This window comes from Benincasa hispida, unplaced genomic scaffold, assembly GCF_009727055.1.
Source record: "Benincasa hispida cultivar B227 unplaced genomic scaffold, ASM972705v1 Contig1131, whole genome shotgun sequence".
NCBI classification, from domain to species: Eukaryota; Viridiplantae; Streptophyta; class Magnoliopsida; order Cucurbitales; family Cucurbitaceae; genus Benincasa; species Benincasa hispida.
In genome coordinates, this window is record NW_024063681.1 from 20795 (window position 1) to 36742 (window position 15948).

At 34.2% G+C, this 15948-nt stretch overlaps 1 protein-coding gene across 1 annotated transcript; it reads right to left on the reverse strand.

Moving 5' to 3' along the window:
• Positions 1–6794: 6794 nt before the first annotated feature.
• On the reverse strand, positions 6795–7245 carry LOC120068823. Its single transcript, XM_039020456.1, has 2 exons — positions 7122–7245; positions 6795–6979 (listed from the first exon to the last, which is right to left on the reverse strand). The coding sequence occupies exons 1-2, from the start codon at positions 7243–7245 to the stop codon at positions 6795–6797; spliced, it is 309 nt and encodes a 102-aa protein (XP_038876384.1).
• Between the last annotated feature and the right edge of the window lie 8703 nt (positions 7246–15948).

Below are 15948 nucleotides of genomic sequence, written 5' to 3' on the forward strand. Positions count from 1 at the left end.
TCCACTACCCTTGCTTCATCCTTCTATTAGTGTTATTATCTCGTAGCTGCAACTTCATTGTGATATAGCATATATGGTTAATGGCCACAACATCCATGCGTCGAACGTATGCGATCGCCTCTACGATGGAGAGATTCCATGCATCATCGTTTCCTCGTTAGCTAAAAATAAAGACATTTGGACGCAAAATAACGCATAATATGGGTTAGTCGAGATCTTCATTGTTGGACGACGCAAGCTCGTTTCACATTGAATTCTTAGTATAATTGCCGCACTAATTTCTACTTAACAGCCCTCATAATTCTATAAAAATGTTCTATAATAACGTACATTTCTGCCCGTCACAGCGAGGTGGGGGGTTGATCGGGGGGTCGTTGAGTGTATGGAAGACATAACACTCTACAACACCGCTTTCAAAACATTTTTAATTTTTGTTACCCAATTCATTTTTTATTAAAGCTAGTCTTTATTTGGAAAAAAAATTTTTAAAAAAACGGAAAATGAAATAAAATATGACTAAGTAACAGTTCCTAACTAGAAGTGTTCTCTTCGATCAACTTAAAGTACCAACAGACTATTGCTTATAATCAATTTATTTAAAATTCATTGACAAAATTATTCTACTTTTAAAATCCAATTTTAAGGAGGAGCATTGATTTAGTCTACTTTAGAAATCCAATTTAAGGATGAACATTTAATTAACAACTAAATGTCAATTTAATTTCAACAATGTCCCTCTAAATCAACACTTTAACTCTAAGAATAAAAATAGAGTTAACATTTTGTTTGGTGGACAAATGTCCATCAATTTATATATCATCTTTATATTTGAATTCTCTAATTAGAGAAATCATTTACCTCAAGAATATAGATATTGACAATTTCAATCTTCTCATAAGAGATTAAAATGATATTTAAAAAAAATATCTCATGTGACCAAATTACATTTTAGAAGTAAAATATGAATTAATCCTTATGAGTGATGGAGTATTTCAAAGGAAACTCAAATTTCATTTTGTAAATCGAGGTGAAAACGAAAATTGAAACTTTATTATTTAGAAAATTCACATTTTGAATGAGTTTGAAATTCATTGGAAAACTTTGAACTATAAAACCAAAGTATAAATCATTTAAATCGAATGAAGGATTGGACACCATACTTGATATTGAAATTCTTTTAGAACTCCCAATTGAAATTAAAATGAAATTTGAAAAACTTGTGTTGAAACGAATTAAAGATGACCAACCTAAAAGCCAATTCAATTTTATTTAGGAAGTCTAACATAAAAATTAAATTAGAGTTTATTTGTAAAATTTAATGAAATTTAATTTAAAATTTATGAGAAAACAAAATTGAAAAATTAATTAGAACTCAAAACTAATTTAGAAGAAAGAAAAAGAGAGAGAAAGTAACGGGCCTATTTTGGGTAAGAGAATCCAGATTCTATTTTATGTTTTCATATTCACTGAATTCAACAAATATGTATTCGCAGACAATTCGGATTTTGTTTCTGAAAACTGCTCTCGATTCTTGATCCAAAAGTAGTGTAAATTCTGAAAACAACATTTTATGTTTTCGTTGAATCTATTTTGAATTTTGAAGTTTAAAGTACATAATTATATTAAACAAAGATAAAAACACTTAGAACTACAATATATCATACTATAAACTTAATTCATTTTTTTGAAAAGTAAAAAATGTCTTATTAATGCATTATAAATTATATCATATGACAAAATAATAATTATACAAAAAAATTTAACATAAAACACGTTCATAAATAAATTATGTATAGTTTATTGTTAAACTTAATATTTAGTATGTAACTTCAACAAGTTTTATGATTTATAAATATAATATCAATCACATTTTTAAAAAATATTTAAATTAGAATCCTGTTTTGAATCTCCGCTACCAATTTGAAAACATGAAAATACAACTTTTTTCATTAAATATCCTTGTTTCAAATTTCTCTTTTCAAATTCTCTATCAAATAATGCCATAATATTTCACAAAGAAAAAATATATAAATAAAAAAATAGGTGGGAGCCACCAATTTTACCAATTTTACCTTTTCCCTTTTCTCTTTCTTTCTTTCTCTTTCCCCACGATTTCTTCCTCTTCTTCTCCCTCTTCTTCAACCTTTCGAGATCGTTTAAGGTCCAAGTTGATAAAGACATATTATGGTGGGTGACTTAGATGTCACCGTTTGGACCACCAACATCCCAATTGCCCATATCCGATCCCCCACATCCCCATTAGTGCTAGGTTTTGCCCACCGATTCGCAACTCATCTTCCCACATCCACTCGTCTTCCCACCCTCTGCTGACATTTTGGTTCTCTCATTTTCCTCTCCTCAAACATTTTTCAGCGTTGGTCTCTTCCATAGAGAAGGGTTCCTTTCCCAATCCGATGCATGATCAGTTAGGTGTTCAATTTCGAGTTTAGTGAGGAGGGGAGGTCCATTCTCTTATTCTCAGATCTGTTGATTTCTTTCCTTCTTTCTTTTCTTACCCTCTAAAATCACTTCAATTCCTCTCCGTTGGTTATTCCATGGAGAAGGGTTTCCTTTCTTCACTCTTGCCGCTTCAATGAAAACCTTGAAACCAATCTTTTGCCAATTCGATGGTCCTCTGTTACCATGACCCGTTCTATGAAATTTGTTAATTTATTTTCATGTTCAATTTGTTTATTCTTATTCCTTTTTATTCGTTCTATATCATGCTCTGTTCTGTTTGATATATCTTGTGTTTTGGGCGTCGATTGGATGATGTTCTAGATAGGATTTATTTGAATCAGTTTTCATACTATATCTTATGATTTCTTATGAAATATTGATAAAACTAATGAATGCGAGAGAGAGATCGAAGACCGGGGGAGAGTGGGAGAGCGAAGAGAGTGAGAACAGAGAGAGCCGAGAAAGAAAGAATTGGGTTGAGAGAGGGGAGAGAGAGGAAGAGAAAGAGAGAAAGAGAGAGAGAAAGAGCGAGAAAGAATAAAGAAAGAAGAGACGGAAGAGAGCATTGGGCAAGCGAAAAGCGAGAAAGAAAGGAAAGAGAAAGCGAGAAGAGAGCGAGAAAGAGATAAAGAAAGAGAGCAGGCGGGAGTTAAAAAAAAAGCTTCTTTAATATAGTACAACTGACACACCTATTCAATTTAAGGTATAGTTTTAATGAATGAAAATATTAGCATTGAAAAGGTGAAAAAAGAGAAACTTCTTAATATAGTACAATTGATACACTTTATTCAATTTAGTATAAAAAAGTGGGAAAATTTTTAGAAAAAAAGTAGGTACGTATATTTAATTTAGTATTAAAAAAGTGAGTATTTCATTGATTATTTACGATTAATCTTAAATTTTGACTGGATTTTTTTTTAAAACAACAATAATAAAGAATTATTTAAAAGACGTTTTGAAGAAAGGGATAATAATCAAAATACATCTAAGTATTAATTTTAATATAAGTTATTGTATTTCAAATTAAGGTCCAATCCCTAATAAAACTATTTTCTTTTGTATAAGGAACCATCAAATTAATGGTCATGTATAGGCCCAATCAAATATTTCTAACCAAGTTGTAAAATGATCATGTATAGGACCATCAAATTATGTTAAAAATTTTGAGGAAAATGAATTTAAACGAATTTCATATCCACTCTATTTTTTTTTTTTTTTATCAGTGGAATGAATTTAATTATTTCATATCCTCCTCTTTATGCCTTTCTACTACTTATTATGCATCCTCCCCCTCCTCACTATGTTGTTACACTTTTATAAGCCATTAATATGGCTTAAAAAATAACTTATGGTTGAAGAGTATTAGGAAGAAAGATAGGATAAGAAAGGGAAGTTGGTGTGAGAAGTAGGGTTGGCAAATATCTTTGGGAGTTAGGTCCTCATCCCGAGGGGCAAGGAATTTCTGATTTAATCAACGATAAGTCAAAAACTAGGGTCCTCAATCTAGGATGGGAAGGATATCCGCGCCCAGGCCCCACTCCGACCCATCCCCAACTAAAATATTATATATATATGTATATAATACATACATATGTATATATACACACACATGTGTCTATATACACACATACAATGTGTATTATATATATACTATATATTATATATTCTGCCATAAGTGCTAATCTCTTCATCTACCAACTACCCAAAGTCTAACCCAGCCCAAACCTCAATCTAAACCCTAATCTCTTCCATCTCATTATTCTCATATTCTCTTTCTCATCTCTTCCCACACCACAGACCACCAACGACACCACCATTCACCAGGAGCTACCAACATCGATGCTGCTACCATCAGGCATAGTTGCTACTACCGCCAATGATTTTGCCATTATTTGTTTTTGTTTTTTTATTAATGTTTGTTTATGATGCATAGATCTATGTTATTTTCCTCTTTCAAACATTTGAAATCACATGGATTTGATTTGGATTTCAACACCATTCTTCTTTTCTCCTATTCCTCCTAATTCAAACTCATCTTCTCTACTATTTGCTTTGAAGAAGACCAGACCCAACAACCAAAAAGAGGGATACTAGTGGAATCAGAGATTGGTCCCTGCCGGGGACCCGTTTTCTCCAACGGGGAATCCCCACCTCCATCTCTACCTTCAATTGGGAATGGGAAATGCGCCCCAGCCTCAACCCCATTGCCAACCCTTGTGAAAAAGGGGAGAGGAAAACCAAGGATTTTTAGCCTTTTTTATTTTATTTTATTTTTTAAAAACCTTTTTTACCTTTTTTTAATATTTTATTTATTTTCAACATATTTTTAATTTTTACCCCTTTTTTATCCAAGAACTAAAGGTTTAACAACCCAACTTCTTAGGACAACTAAAAAGGGTATCATTCTGCATGCAATGCATAAATGTTCACATGAGGAAAATAAATAAATGAAATAAAATAAAAATATAGAGTTTTGGACTGCTTAAATGTATAAAGAAACTATTTGGACTTTAACTCAAGATTTCAAATCGTTTGAACCGAGGTACCCCTTAACATGAAATAATAACAATTTTAATTAAAAAACGGAGGAAAATATTAACTGAAAAAGAAATCTCTAACACCTAGACCTAATCAAGGAAGGTTTGGGTAAAGAAAATTATATTAAAAAAAAAAATGAGAGGACATATAAGTTCAAATGTGGAAACGTTCCTAGTTTCCTTTGGCACTATCATAGATTCTTCTTATCAGTCCCTGAGTATCCTTGCCCTTACCTGAAAACATATAAAGATAAAGGATGAGTATAAAATACTCAGTAAGTGATCCATCACCAGGATAAGGGTATACATTCCACAAGTAGAAAATGTTTGGGCCCGTTGTGTCAAATAACTATAACTGTTTTCCCAAAAAAAAAAAAACAACCAAAGGGCATGTTGTCTTCCCTTGACTCGCATGTCTAGTGGTCTAATGGCACATTGTCAAAACATAGAAATTATACATGAAAGTGAACCTGTTGGTTCACAAAATTGGTAACATACAAATAACCCGTCAGCTCACACATGTCTATGGCCTGAAGGCACATCGTCAAGACATGAAACTAGACTGTCGGTCCCCTGAAATAAAACATGCATCAAGGCGAAACGACAAAACTGCCCTATTGGTCTAATTATGCATCACATAACATAATTTCAGCTATTGTTCCACTGCACAGATCATAGCATAACATGATTGAAACATGTTCAAATCATAGTGTATCATAAAGGACAACACCATGCTTCTAAAGTCCATTAATTTACTTTTATAAATCTAATCTAGGTCGTCTGGCACAAAGGCACCAATAATAGTACCACTTACCTCAAGTCACAAGTTCAAAGAATTAAAGAAATCAATCACCAACGACAGCCAAATTCATGCTTAAGGGTATGGACAGCTTGCCTTAAGTATTCAAAATCCTCGACCTAAAATCCAAGAAACGACGACTGGTCGAAAACATGAACCAAAAGTGTCGCTCGAAAAACCCAGACCGGCATGGACGAACGAAAACAAAGAAAAAATGGCTGACGGTGGCGCGCTGGGTCGAGGCACTCTGATCCGAGCAAGAAATGTACGGCAAAAGCTAGGGACTCCACGACATCGACAACAACGCTTGACATTGCAATGACCAACAGCGAAGCTGAGGATCTCCGAAAACAACGCGGTCTTGAAGAAACTCGACCAACAGCGTGCGGTTGGCAAGCCTGGGCCCCAAGTGGCCGGCGAGCTCCCAAGTGACGGCGACTCCGCCTTGAGTGTGAGCAGTGGCGGCAAGGGTTTCCTTCAGGGGGAGAGGCTTCACGCGAATGAAGAAGTTTTTAGTTTTCCTTTTTCTTTTTTTCTTCCTACTTATGCCAATATATAATATTTAAACCTCTTTCTTTTTCTCTTTTAATTCCAAATTCCACCTTCTTTTATTAAGTTCAAAAGAAAGAAAAAAAAAAATCTATCCTTAAATCTTATCCAAATAAAACCCAGTAAAACCTCTTCCCAAATAAATTCAAATTTAATAGCTCACATCTTTTCCAAAATATTTTAAATCTTCCACTAAAATAAAATTGAATTATCTCAATCAAATAATCAAATCTCCAATTTCAAGCCAAATTAAAACCCATTTAATTCAAAATAATTAAATTGAATTTAACTTAGCTAAATACTTAAATCTCAAATTCTTATTTATCCAAGTAGTCCAACATAAATTAAAGCTTAATTACAAAATAAATTGGGGTGTTACATTCTATCTCCCTTAAGAAACTTTTGTCCTCGAAAGTCTTAATCTTGAAAAAGCTCAGGATAATGCGCCCTCATGTCATCCTCATGCTCCCACTTGCTTCCTCAAACTGATGATTCCACCAAAGGACCTTCACCAATGCTATCTCCTTATTGTGTAAAACTTTCACTTCCCTGGCCAGGATTTGAATAAGCTTCTCTTCATAGCTCAGGTTCTCATTCAAATGCAAAGGCTCATAATCGACAACATGCGATGAGTCTGCTACGTACATCCTCAACATGGAAACATGAAAAACATATTTGAATTTTCGAAAGAGACGTTGGCATGGCCAGTCGGTAAGCTACAGGACCAATCCACTCCAGGATCTCAAATGGCCCTATGAACTAAGGGTTCAACTTACCCTTCTTGCCAAATCTCAACACCCCCTTCATAGGTGCCACTTTCAGAAATACTTTATCAGCTATCTCAAACTCCATATTTTTACGCCTAACATCAACGTAACTCTTCTTCCTACTTTGAGCCATCAACATTTGGGCCTTAATCTTCTGTATCGCCTCATTCGTGGTTGTACTAGCTCAGGTCTTAGCAACTTCCATTCACCAACCTCATCCCAGCATACAGGTGACCTACAACTCTTCCCATAAGGGCCTCAAACGGTGACATACCAATGGTTGCCTAATAACTATTATTATATGCAAACTCTATCAAATGCAGGTGTGAGTCCCAACTCCTTAAAAACTCTAATGCACAAGCACGTAACATATCCTCCAGTGTCTAGTTTAAACGTTTTGTCTGACCATCAGTTTGTAGGTGAAAAGTCGTACTGAAATCCAAACAAGTGCCCAATGCTGCCTGAAGGCTCTTCCAAAATCTGAAGGTAAATCGAGGGTCTCTATCAGACACAATGGACACCGACACCCCGTGCAACCTCACCATCTCTTTCATATACAACTATGCCCACCTATTCACTGAATATGTGGGCTTTCCTGGAATAAAATGTGCTAGCTTGGTGAGTCTGTTCACTATAACCCAAATTACTGTAAAACCCTTCACGGTTCGCAGCAACCCCACAATGAAATCCATCGAGACATTCTCCCACTTCCATTCTGGTACGCTCAAAGGTTGCAACAAGCCTGTTGGCTTCTGCCTTGGGGTCTTCACCTGTTGACACACTAAACAGTTACTGACAAACTCTGTTAACTCCCTTTTCATGTCTTTCCACTAGTAACAATGTTTTAGGTCGAGAGATTAAATGTGTTATATTAGGTTTATATATGCCACTTTTCCACACACTTCTGAGACGCTTACAAACGAAAAAAGTAATAGAAATGTATGTTTAGAAACAGGAACTAATGAATAAAAAATTTTCATCTAAAACTGTAGATAATTGTAAGTAATGAATGACTCCATGACTAATCTGTTTGTTGATAGTCTGTTTGGAAACTCATTTTTTTATTGGGAGTTTATTCATATGTGGTGGTTACGCTCATCATTCTAAATTTTAATTTGGTGAAATATGTCAGTGATCAGGAGATGGGATTGAAAAGATTTGTGGTAGTGTATTTTTATGGTTACATACGCAAAAAAACAAAAGACAAAACAAAAACAGAAGGAATTTGAGGAAACACGCTCATCAGTTAAATGTTTACGATGGTAGAATGTTGACACTAATTGATTGTTGTATTAAAATGGAACTTTGACATATTTTGTGTTAATCACTACATTGAAGTATAAGGCTTGTTTTTTATTGTTATAAATGACGAGAGCCAAAGTACCAGAGTGTTTGCTTTGAATCAGATTCAGCTGTTAGCCAAAAGTGATATGTTAGAAACTAAAATATTTCATTTCGTGACTCGAAATATTTTTTAGATTCAAATATCCAACTGCTATTTTTTTCTCCAAAAATTTGTAAGATGAAATTTGCTATTTTTTTAATTGATGAATTCTAGCTTTGAGGAGGTAAGAGACATGAATTAAATTATGATTACATAAGTTTGATAGTATGAGAAAATTCATCGGTGTAATGGTCCGTAGCTACATTTTACGATTTCAGCGTTACAAATTGAGTTTTACTTCCCTGGAATTTATGGAGATACTTTTTTTTCCTTGATGTAGGCGATGATTAAAAATTTTGTTCGAATTTTGAGTCACCGAAAATCATTTTAGGTGTGATTGGTATACGCTATTTAAAGAAAAAAAATTGTGGTCTACTTAAACTAAAGTTAGGTTCGGCAGGTGGGGGGGGGGAATACGTGGAAAATGGAGTAAATAAATATGCGTTTATCGTTCATTATCTCCATCGCGTCGCATGGTCATGCATTCAGATATCAATAATGCATCTAAGAATGTATGCAATGAGCCATTGCGTTCCTCGTCACATAGTTTTCTTGCTCTCTCGCCAAGTATAACGAGATCGGCCAAGTTTTTCTCGGGTGATCTGAGATTGAAACTCAGGGACTTGTAACTAACATGTTATAGACGTAATGTGTTAGTGGTGAAGAAATATAAGAATAATGAGGGTTGAAAGGGACATATGCACTGACTCCTACTGCCCATAACTAACAGATTAAGCGTGAGTATGACTATGAGAAGTTAGAGACACGACGACATAATTATTAACGCGTACTGTAAATGCGTGGGAAATAGATAAAAGGCGGGGATGACTTCAACCGCATCACAAGCTTGATCGCAAAGGTAATCCCTAGCTAGCGCAAGCTATGCGATTATGCCTATACACAATAGGCGAAGACGCATGCGTGTATAATGTGTAGTGTCGAGAGGACTTAATGTCTAAAAGTCTCTATTCCTTTGGTCACGTGCCTCTTCACACATAAACAAGATGAACCTGCATACCACCAGACATTCTACTTCTGGAACGCAATGCGATGTGGACGCATACTTTCATATCCTATCTGTATGGTGCTATACGTTGTGTAATAGTAAACAGATTTATCTCTAAGCTTCTATTCTTGCTTAATGTGATCCAATCTAACTCCTCTCAAGCCTAGGTTTGGTTTTTTAGACTAACCTCTTCAAGTATGCCTAAATGATGATGATGCGCTCATTACGTACAAGGTAATCACCATAAAGGCATGGTTGACTAAGATTATTCCTATCTCTAGGAACACTCGCTATACTTTGTTTAATGCGTTCAAAACTACTTACACCTCTGGGCAGTTTAGTTATTGGTTGATCCTACTCATAGACAAGCATTGCGTCTGCTTATAGACAAGCGTTGCATAGACCTCACACTAAGAAAATAGGATTTTCTCACAACACTCGTGCAAGGCACAACCTCTCGGTGGTTTGCTACATGCTTCATATGTCTATCCGCCTGATTAGTAATGCAATACTCTAACAGTCTTACTTAGTTTGTGCAATGAAAGTAAACGGATGAATCGAGCAAGAGATAAATGAGATGGAACCGAAGGAAATAGCAAATGCATTCGATCACAAAATGTATTTAATCTCGTTAGCCATAAGGTAATAGCAAATACAGAGACTAGAATGAGATATGAAGGGCCAGATGGAGGCAAAATCTTTGCTTCCATCAGATGTGTGTCAAGGCCCTGTCGATGGTGCCATGGATGGGCAGTGGAGTAGTCTCTCTCGAAATCTATCTCCGGCGAAGCTCTCGGTCGTCACTCGGAATAGTAGGAGAATGAAGAACTCCTCAAGAATATCTCTCAACGCTCGTTCGTTTGGGATCACAGGATCTGCCCCGAAGGCAGAAGGCTTGGATCTTTCAAGTTATGGCTTCTAGGCTTCTATTATAGAGCTTGTATCGCCTACAGCATTATGGTCTTTCTCTGAAATTCTCTGCTAACAACAGTGATGGACCTACATCTGATCTCTGCAATCTAACGGCATGGTAGGTGAAATGTTCACATCACCTTTTGATACTCCTCGATGTATGCGTTCATCGCTTGGTTTCCGAAGTATCAACGCATTCGCACTACCCTTAGGCTTTTCATGCCCTTCTATGTATGTTCATTCATTCGTAGCTGCAAACTTCATTGTGATAGCATCATATGGTTAATGGGCCACAACATCCATGCGTCGAACGTATGCTGATCGCCTCTACGATGGAGAGATTCCTGCCATCTGATCGTTCCTTCGTTAGCTAAAAATAAAGACATTTGACGTAAATAATAACGCATAATAATGGTTTAGTCGAGATCTTCCATCTGTTGGATCGAGCGCAAGCTCGTTTCACATTTGGAAATTCTTAGCTAAATTGCCGATTGCAATTTCTACTTAACAGCCCTCAAATTCTAAAAAATGCTTCTGATAATAACGTACATTCTTGCACCGTGCAACAGCGAGGTGGGGGGTTGATGGGTCGTTGAGTGTATGGAAGATCAAAACAGCCCTACAACACCCGCTTTCAAAACATTTTTAACTTTTTGTTACCCAATTCATTTTTATAAAGCTAGTCTTATTTGGAAAAAAAATATTATTAAAAAAACGGAAAATGAGAATATAAATATGACTAAGTAACAGTTCCTTAACTTAGAAGTGTTCTCTTCGATCAACCTTAAGTACTCAACCGCTATTGCTTATAACAATTTATTTAAAATTCATGACAAAAATCTATTCTACTTTAGAAATCCAAATTTAAGGAGGAGCAGAATTTAGTCTACTTTAGGAATTCCAATTTAAGGATGAATCATTTAATTAACAACTAATGTCATCTTAATTTCAACAATGTCCCTCTAAATCAACACTTTAACTCTAAGAATTAAAATAGAGTTAACACTTTTGTTTGTGGAAAATGTCCTTCAATTTAATATCATCTTTATATTTAATTCTCGTAGATTAGAGAAATCGATTTTACCTCAAGAATATTAGATATTACAATTTCATCGTTCTCATAAGATATAATATGATATTTAAAAAAATATCTCATGTGACCAAATTACATTTTAGAAGTAAATACTGAATTAATCCTTATGAGTGATGGGAGTATTTCAAAGGAAACTCAAATTTCATTTTGTAAATAATAGAGTTTTAATAAAATTGTAATCATTATATAGTTGTTTAAATTAACATAATTTTGTTTATTTTTTTTTTAAGTTATCAGAGGCTGAAACGAAAATTGAAACTTTATATTTAGAAAATTCACTATTTTGTGAATGAGTTTGACAATTCCATCTGGAAAACTTTGAACAAAAACCAAAAGTATAAAATCATTTAAATCGCAATTGAAGGATTGGAAACACCATACTTGAATATTAGAAATTCTTTTAGGAACTCCCAACTTGAAATTAAAATGAAATTTGAAAAACTTGTGTTTGAAACGAAATTAAAAATGACCAACCTAAAAGCCAATGTCAATTTTTATTTAGGATAGTCTAAACATAAAAAGTTAAATTAGCAGTTTTATTTGTAAAATTTTTATGAAATTTAATTTTAAAAATTTATGAGAAAACAAAATTGAAAATTAATGTAGAACTCAAATAATTTAGAAAAGAAAAGAAAAAGAGAGAGAAAGTAAGGGCCTATTTTGGTAGAGAATCCAGATCTATTTTATGTTTTCATATTCACTGAAATTCACAAATATGTATTTCGCAGACAATTTCGGATTTGTTTCTGAAACTGCTACTCGCGATTCTATGAATCAAAAGAGTGTAAATTCTCGAAACAACATTTTTATGTTTTCGTTAATCTAGTTTTGAATTTTGAAAGTTTAAAGTACATTAATTATATTAAACAAAAATTAAAAACACTTTAGAACTAACAATATATATCATACTATAACTTAATTCATTTTTTTGAAAAGTAAAATGTCTTACGTTACATGCATTATAAATGTTATTATAGTGACAAAATTAATAATTATACAAAAAATTTAAACATAAAAAACGTTTCATAAAATAAATTATAAAGTTTATTGTTAAACTTAAATTTTAGTATGTAACTTCAACAAGTTTTATGAATTTAATAAATATAATATCAATCAACTCATTTTAAAAATATTTAAATTAGACTCCTGTTTTGGAACTCTCCTACCAATTTGAAAACACTGAAAATACAACTTTTTTCATTAAAATATCCTTGTTTTTCAAATTTCTCTTTTCAAATTCTCTATCAAATAGTGCCATAATATTTCACGAGAAGAAAAATTAATATAAATAAAAAAATAGGTGGGAGCCACCAATTTTACCAAATTTTACTTTGTCCCTTCTTTCTCTTCTTTGCTTTCTCTTTCCCCACGATTTCTTCCTCTTCTTCTCACCTCTTCTTCAACCTTTCCGAGATCGTTTAAAGGTCAAGTTGATAAGACATATTATGTGGGTGACTTAAGATGTCACCTGGGTTTGGACCACCAACATCCCAATTCCCATATCCGATCCCCCACATCCCATTAGGCTAGTTTTGCCCACCGATTCGCAACTTCATCTTCCCACATCACTCGTCTTCCCACCCTCTGCCTGACATTTTTTGGTTCTCTCAATTTCCTGCTCCTCAAACATTTTTCAGCGTTGGTTCTTTCATAGAGAAGGTTCCTTTCCTCCAATCCGATTGCATGATCAGTCAGGTTGGTACAATTTCGAGTTTAGTGGAGGGGAGGTCATTCTCTTATTTCTCAATCTGTGTGAGTTTCTTTCCTTCTTTCTTTTTCTTACCCTCTAAAATCAGTTCAATTCCTCTCCGTTTGGTTATTCCATGGAGTAAGGGTTTCCTTGTCTTCAACTCTGTTGCAGCTTCAATGGAAAACCTGAAACCAATCTTTTGCAATTCGATGGTCCTCTGTTACTCATGGACCCGTTCTTGAAAATTTGTTAATTATTTTTCATGTTCAATTTGTTTATTAACTCTCATCTCCTTTTTATTCGTTCTGATATCATTGCTCTGTTCTCGTTTGAATATATCTTTGGTTTTGGCGTCGATTGGATGATGTTTCCTAGATAGGAGTTTATTTGAAGTCAGTTTCATACAGTATCTTATGCGATTTCTTATGAAAGTTATTGATAACAACTAATGAATGCGAGAGAGAGATCGAAGAACCGGGGGAGAGTGAGGAGCAGGAGAGAGAGTGAGAACAAGAGATTCTGAGAAAGAAAGAATTGGGTTGAGAGAGAGGGAAGAGAGGTAAGAAAAAGAGAAAGAAGAGAGGAAAGAGCGAGAAAAGAATAAAGAAAAGACACGAGAGCGAGAAAGAGAGCATTGGCGTCAAGGCGAGAAAGCCGAGAAAGAAAGAGAGAGAGAAAGCGAGAAGAGAGCGAGAAGAGATAAAGAATAGAGACAGGGGGAAATGGGCCGGATTAAAAAAAAGCTTCTTAATATAGTACAACTGACCACCTATCTTTCAATTTAAGGTATAGTTTAATGAATGAAAATAATTAGCTTAAAGTGAAAAAATGAGAAAACTTCTTAAATATAGTACAATTGAATAGCACTTTATTCAATTTATATAATTAAAAAGTGGGAAAATTGTTTTAAGAAAAGAAAGTAGGTACGTATTATTTAAGTTTAGTATTAAAAAAGTGAGTATTCTCATTGATTATTTACGATTAATCTTAAATTTTGACTAGGATTTTTTTTTTAAAACAACATATAATACAAGAATTATTTAAAAGACGTTTTGAAGAAAGGGACTAATAATCAAACATAATCAAGTATTAATTTAATATTAACGTGTATGTAATTTCAATTAAGGTCGCAATCCTAATAAAACCTATTTTCCTTTTGTATAAGGACCATCAAATTAATGTCATGTCATAAGGCCCAATCAAATATTTTTTTTTTTTTTTTTTTTTTTCTTTTATCTTACCAAGTTGTAAAAATGGATCATGTATAGGACCATCAAATTATGTTAAAAAATTTTGAGGAATAATGAATTTAACAAGAATTTCATATCCACTTATTTTTTTTTTTTTTATCAGTGGAATGCAATTTAATTATTTCATGATCCTCCTCTTATGCCTTTCACTACTTATTATTGCATCCTCCCCCTCCTCACTATGTTGTTACACTTTATACACCATTAAATATGTCTTAAAAATAACGTTATGGTTGAAGAGTATTAGGAAGAAAGATAGGGATAAGAAAGGGAAGTGTGGTGTGACGAAGTAGAGGTTGGCAAATATCTTTGGGAGTTAGTCCTCATCCCGAGGGGCAAAGGAATTTCTGATTTAATCAACGATAAAGTCAAAAACTAAGGGTCCTCAATCTAGGATGGGAAAGGATATCCCCCCCAGGCCCCAACTCCGACCCCACCCCCAACTAATGCAATTCACCTATATATATGTATATAACCTACAATACATATGTATATATACACACACATGTGTCCTATATACACACATACACATGTGTATTATACACTATACTATATATATATTCTGCCATAAGTGCTAATCTCTTCCAAATCTACCAACTACCCAAGTCTTAACCCAGCCAAACCTCAAATCTAAACCCTAATCTCTTCCATCTCATTATTCTCCATATTCTCTTCTTCCTCATCTTCTTCCCACACCACACGACCACCAACGACACACCCATTCACCAGGAGCTACGCAACATCGATGCTGCTACCATCAGCATAGTGCTACTGTACCGCCAATGCATCTTTCGCGCATTATTTGTTTTGTTTTTTTATTAATGTTTGTTTTATGATGGCATAAGACTATGTTATTTTCCTCTTTCAAACATTTGAAATTCACATGGATTGATTGGATTCAACACCATCTCTTTTCTCCTATTCCTTCCTAATTCAAACTCATTCTTCTCTTAGCTATTTTGCTTGAAGAAGACCAGACCCACAACCACACCACACCGAGGTGATACATAGTGGAATCAGAATTGGGGGGGGGGGGGGGGTACTCCTGCCGGCGTACTCCGTTTTCTCCAACGGGGAATCTCACCATCCATCTCTACCTTCAATTTGGGAATGGGAATGCCGCCCAGCCTCAACCCATTGCCAACCCTTGTGAAAAAGGGGAGAGGAAAACCAAACGGATTTTTTACCTTTTTATTTTTTTATTTTTTTAAAAACCTTTTTTAGCCTTTCTTTTAATATTTATTTATTTTCAACATATTTTTTATTTTTACCCCTTTTTTCATCCCAAGAAAACTAAAGGTTTAACAACCCAACTTCCTTCAGTACAACTAAAAGGGTATCATTCTGCATGCAATGCATATAAATGTCTTCACATTGAAGGAAAATAAATAAATGAAATAAAATAAAAATACTAGAGTTTTGGAACTGCGTTAAATGTTAA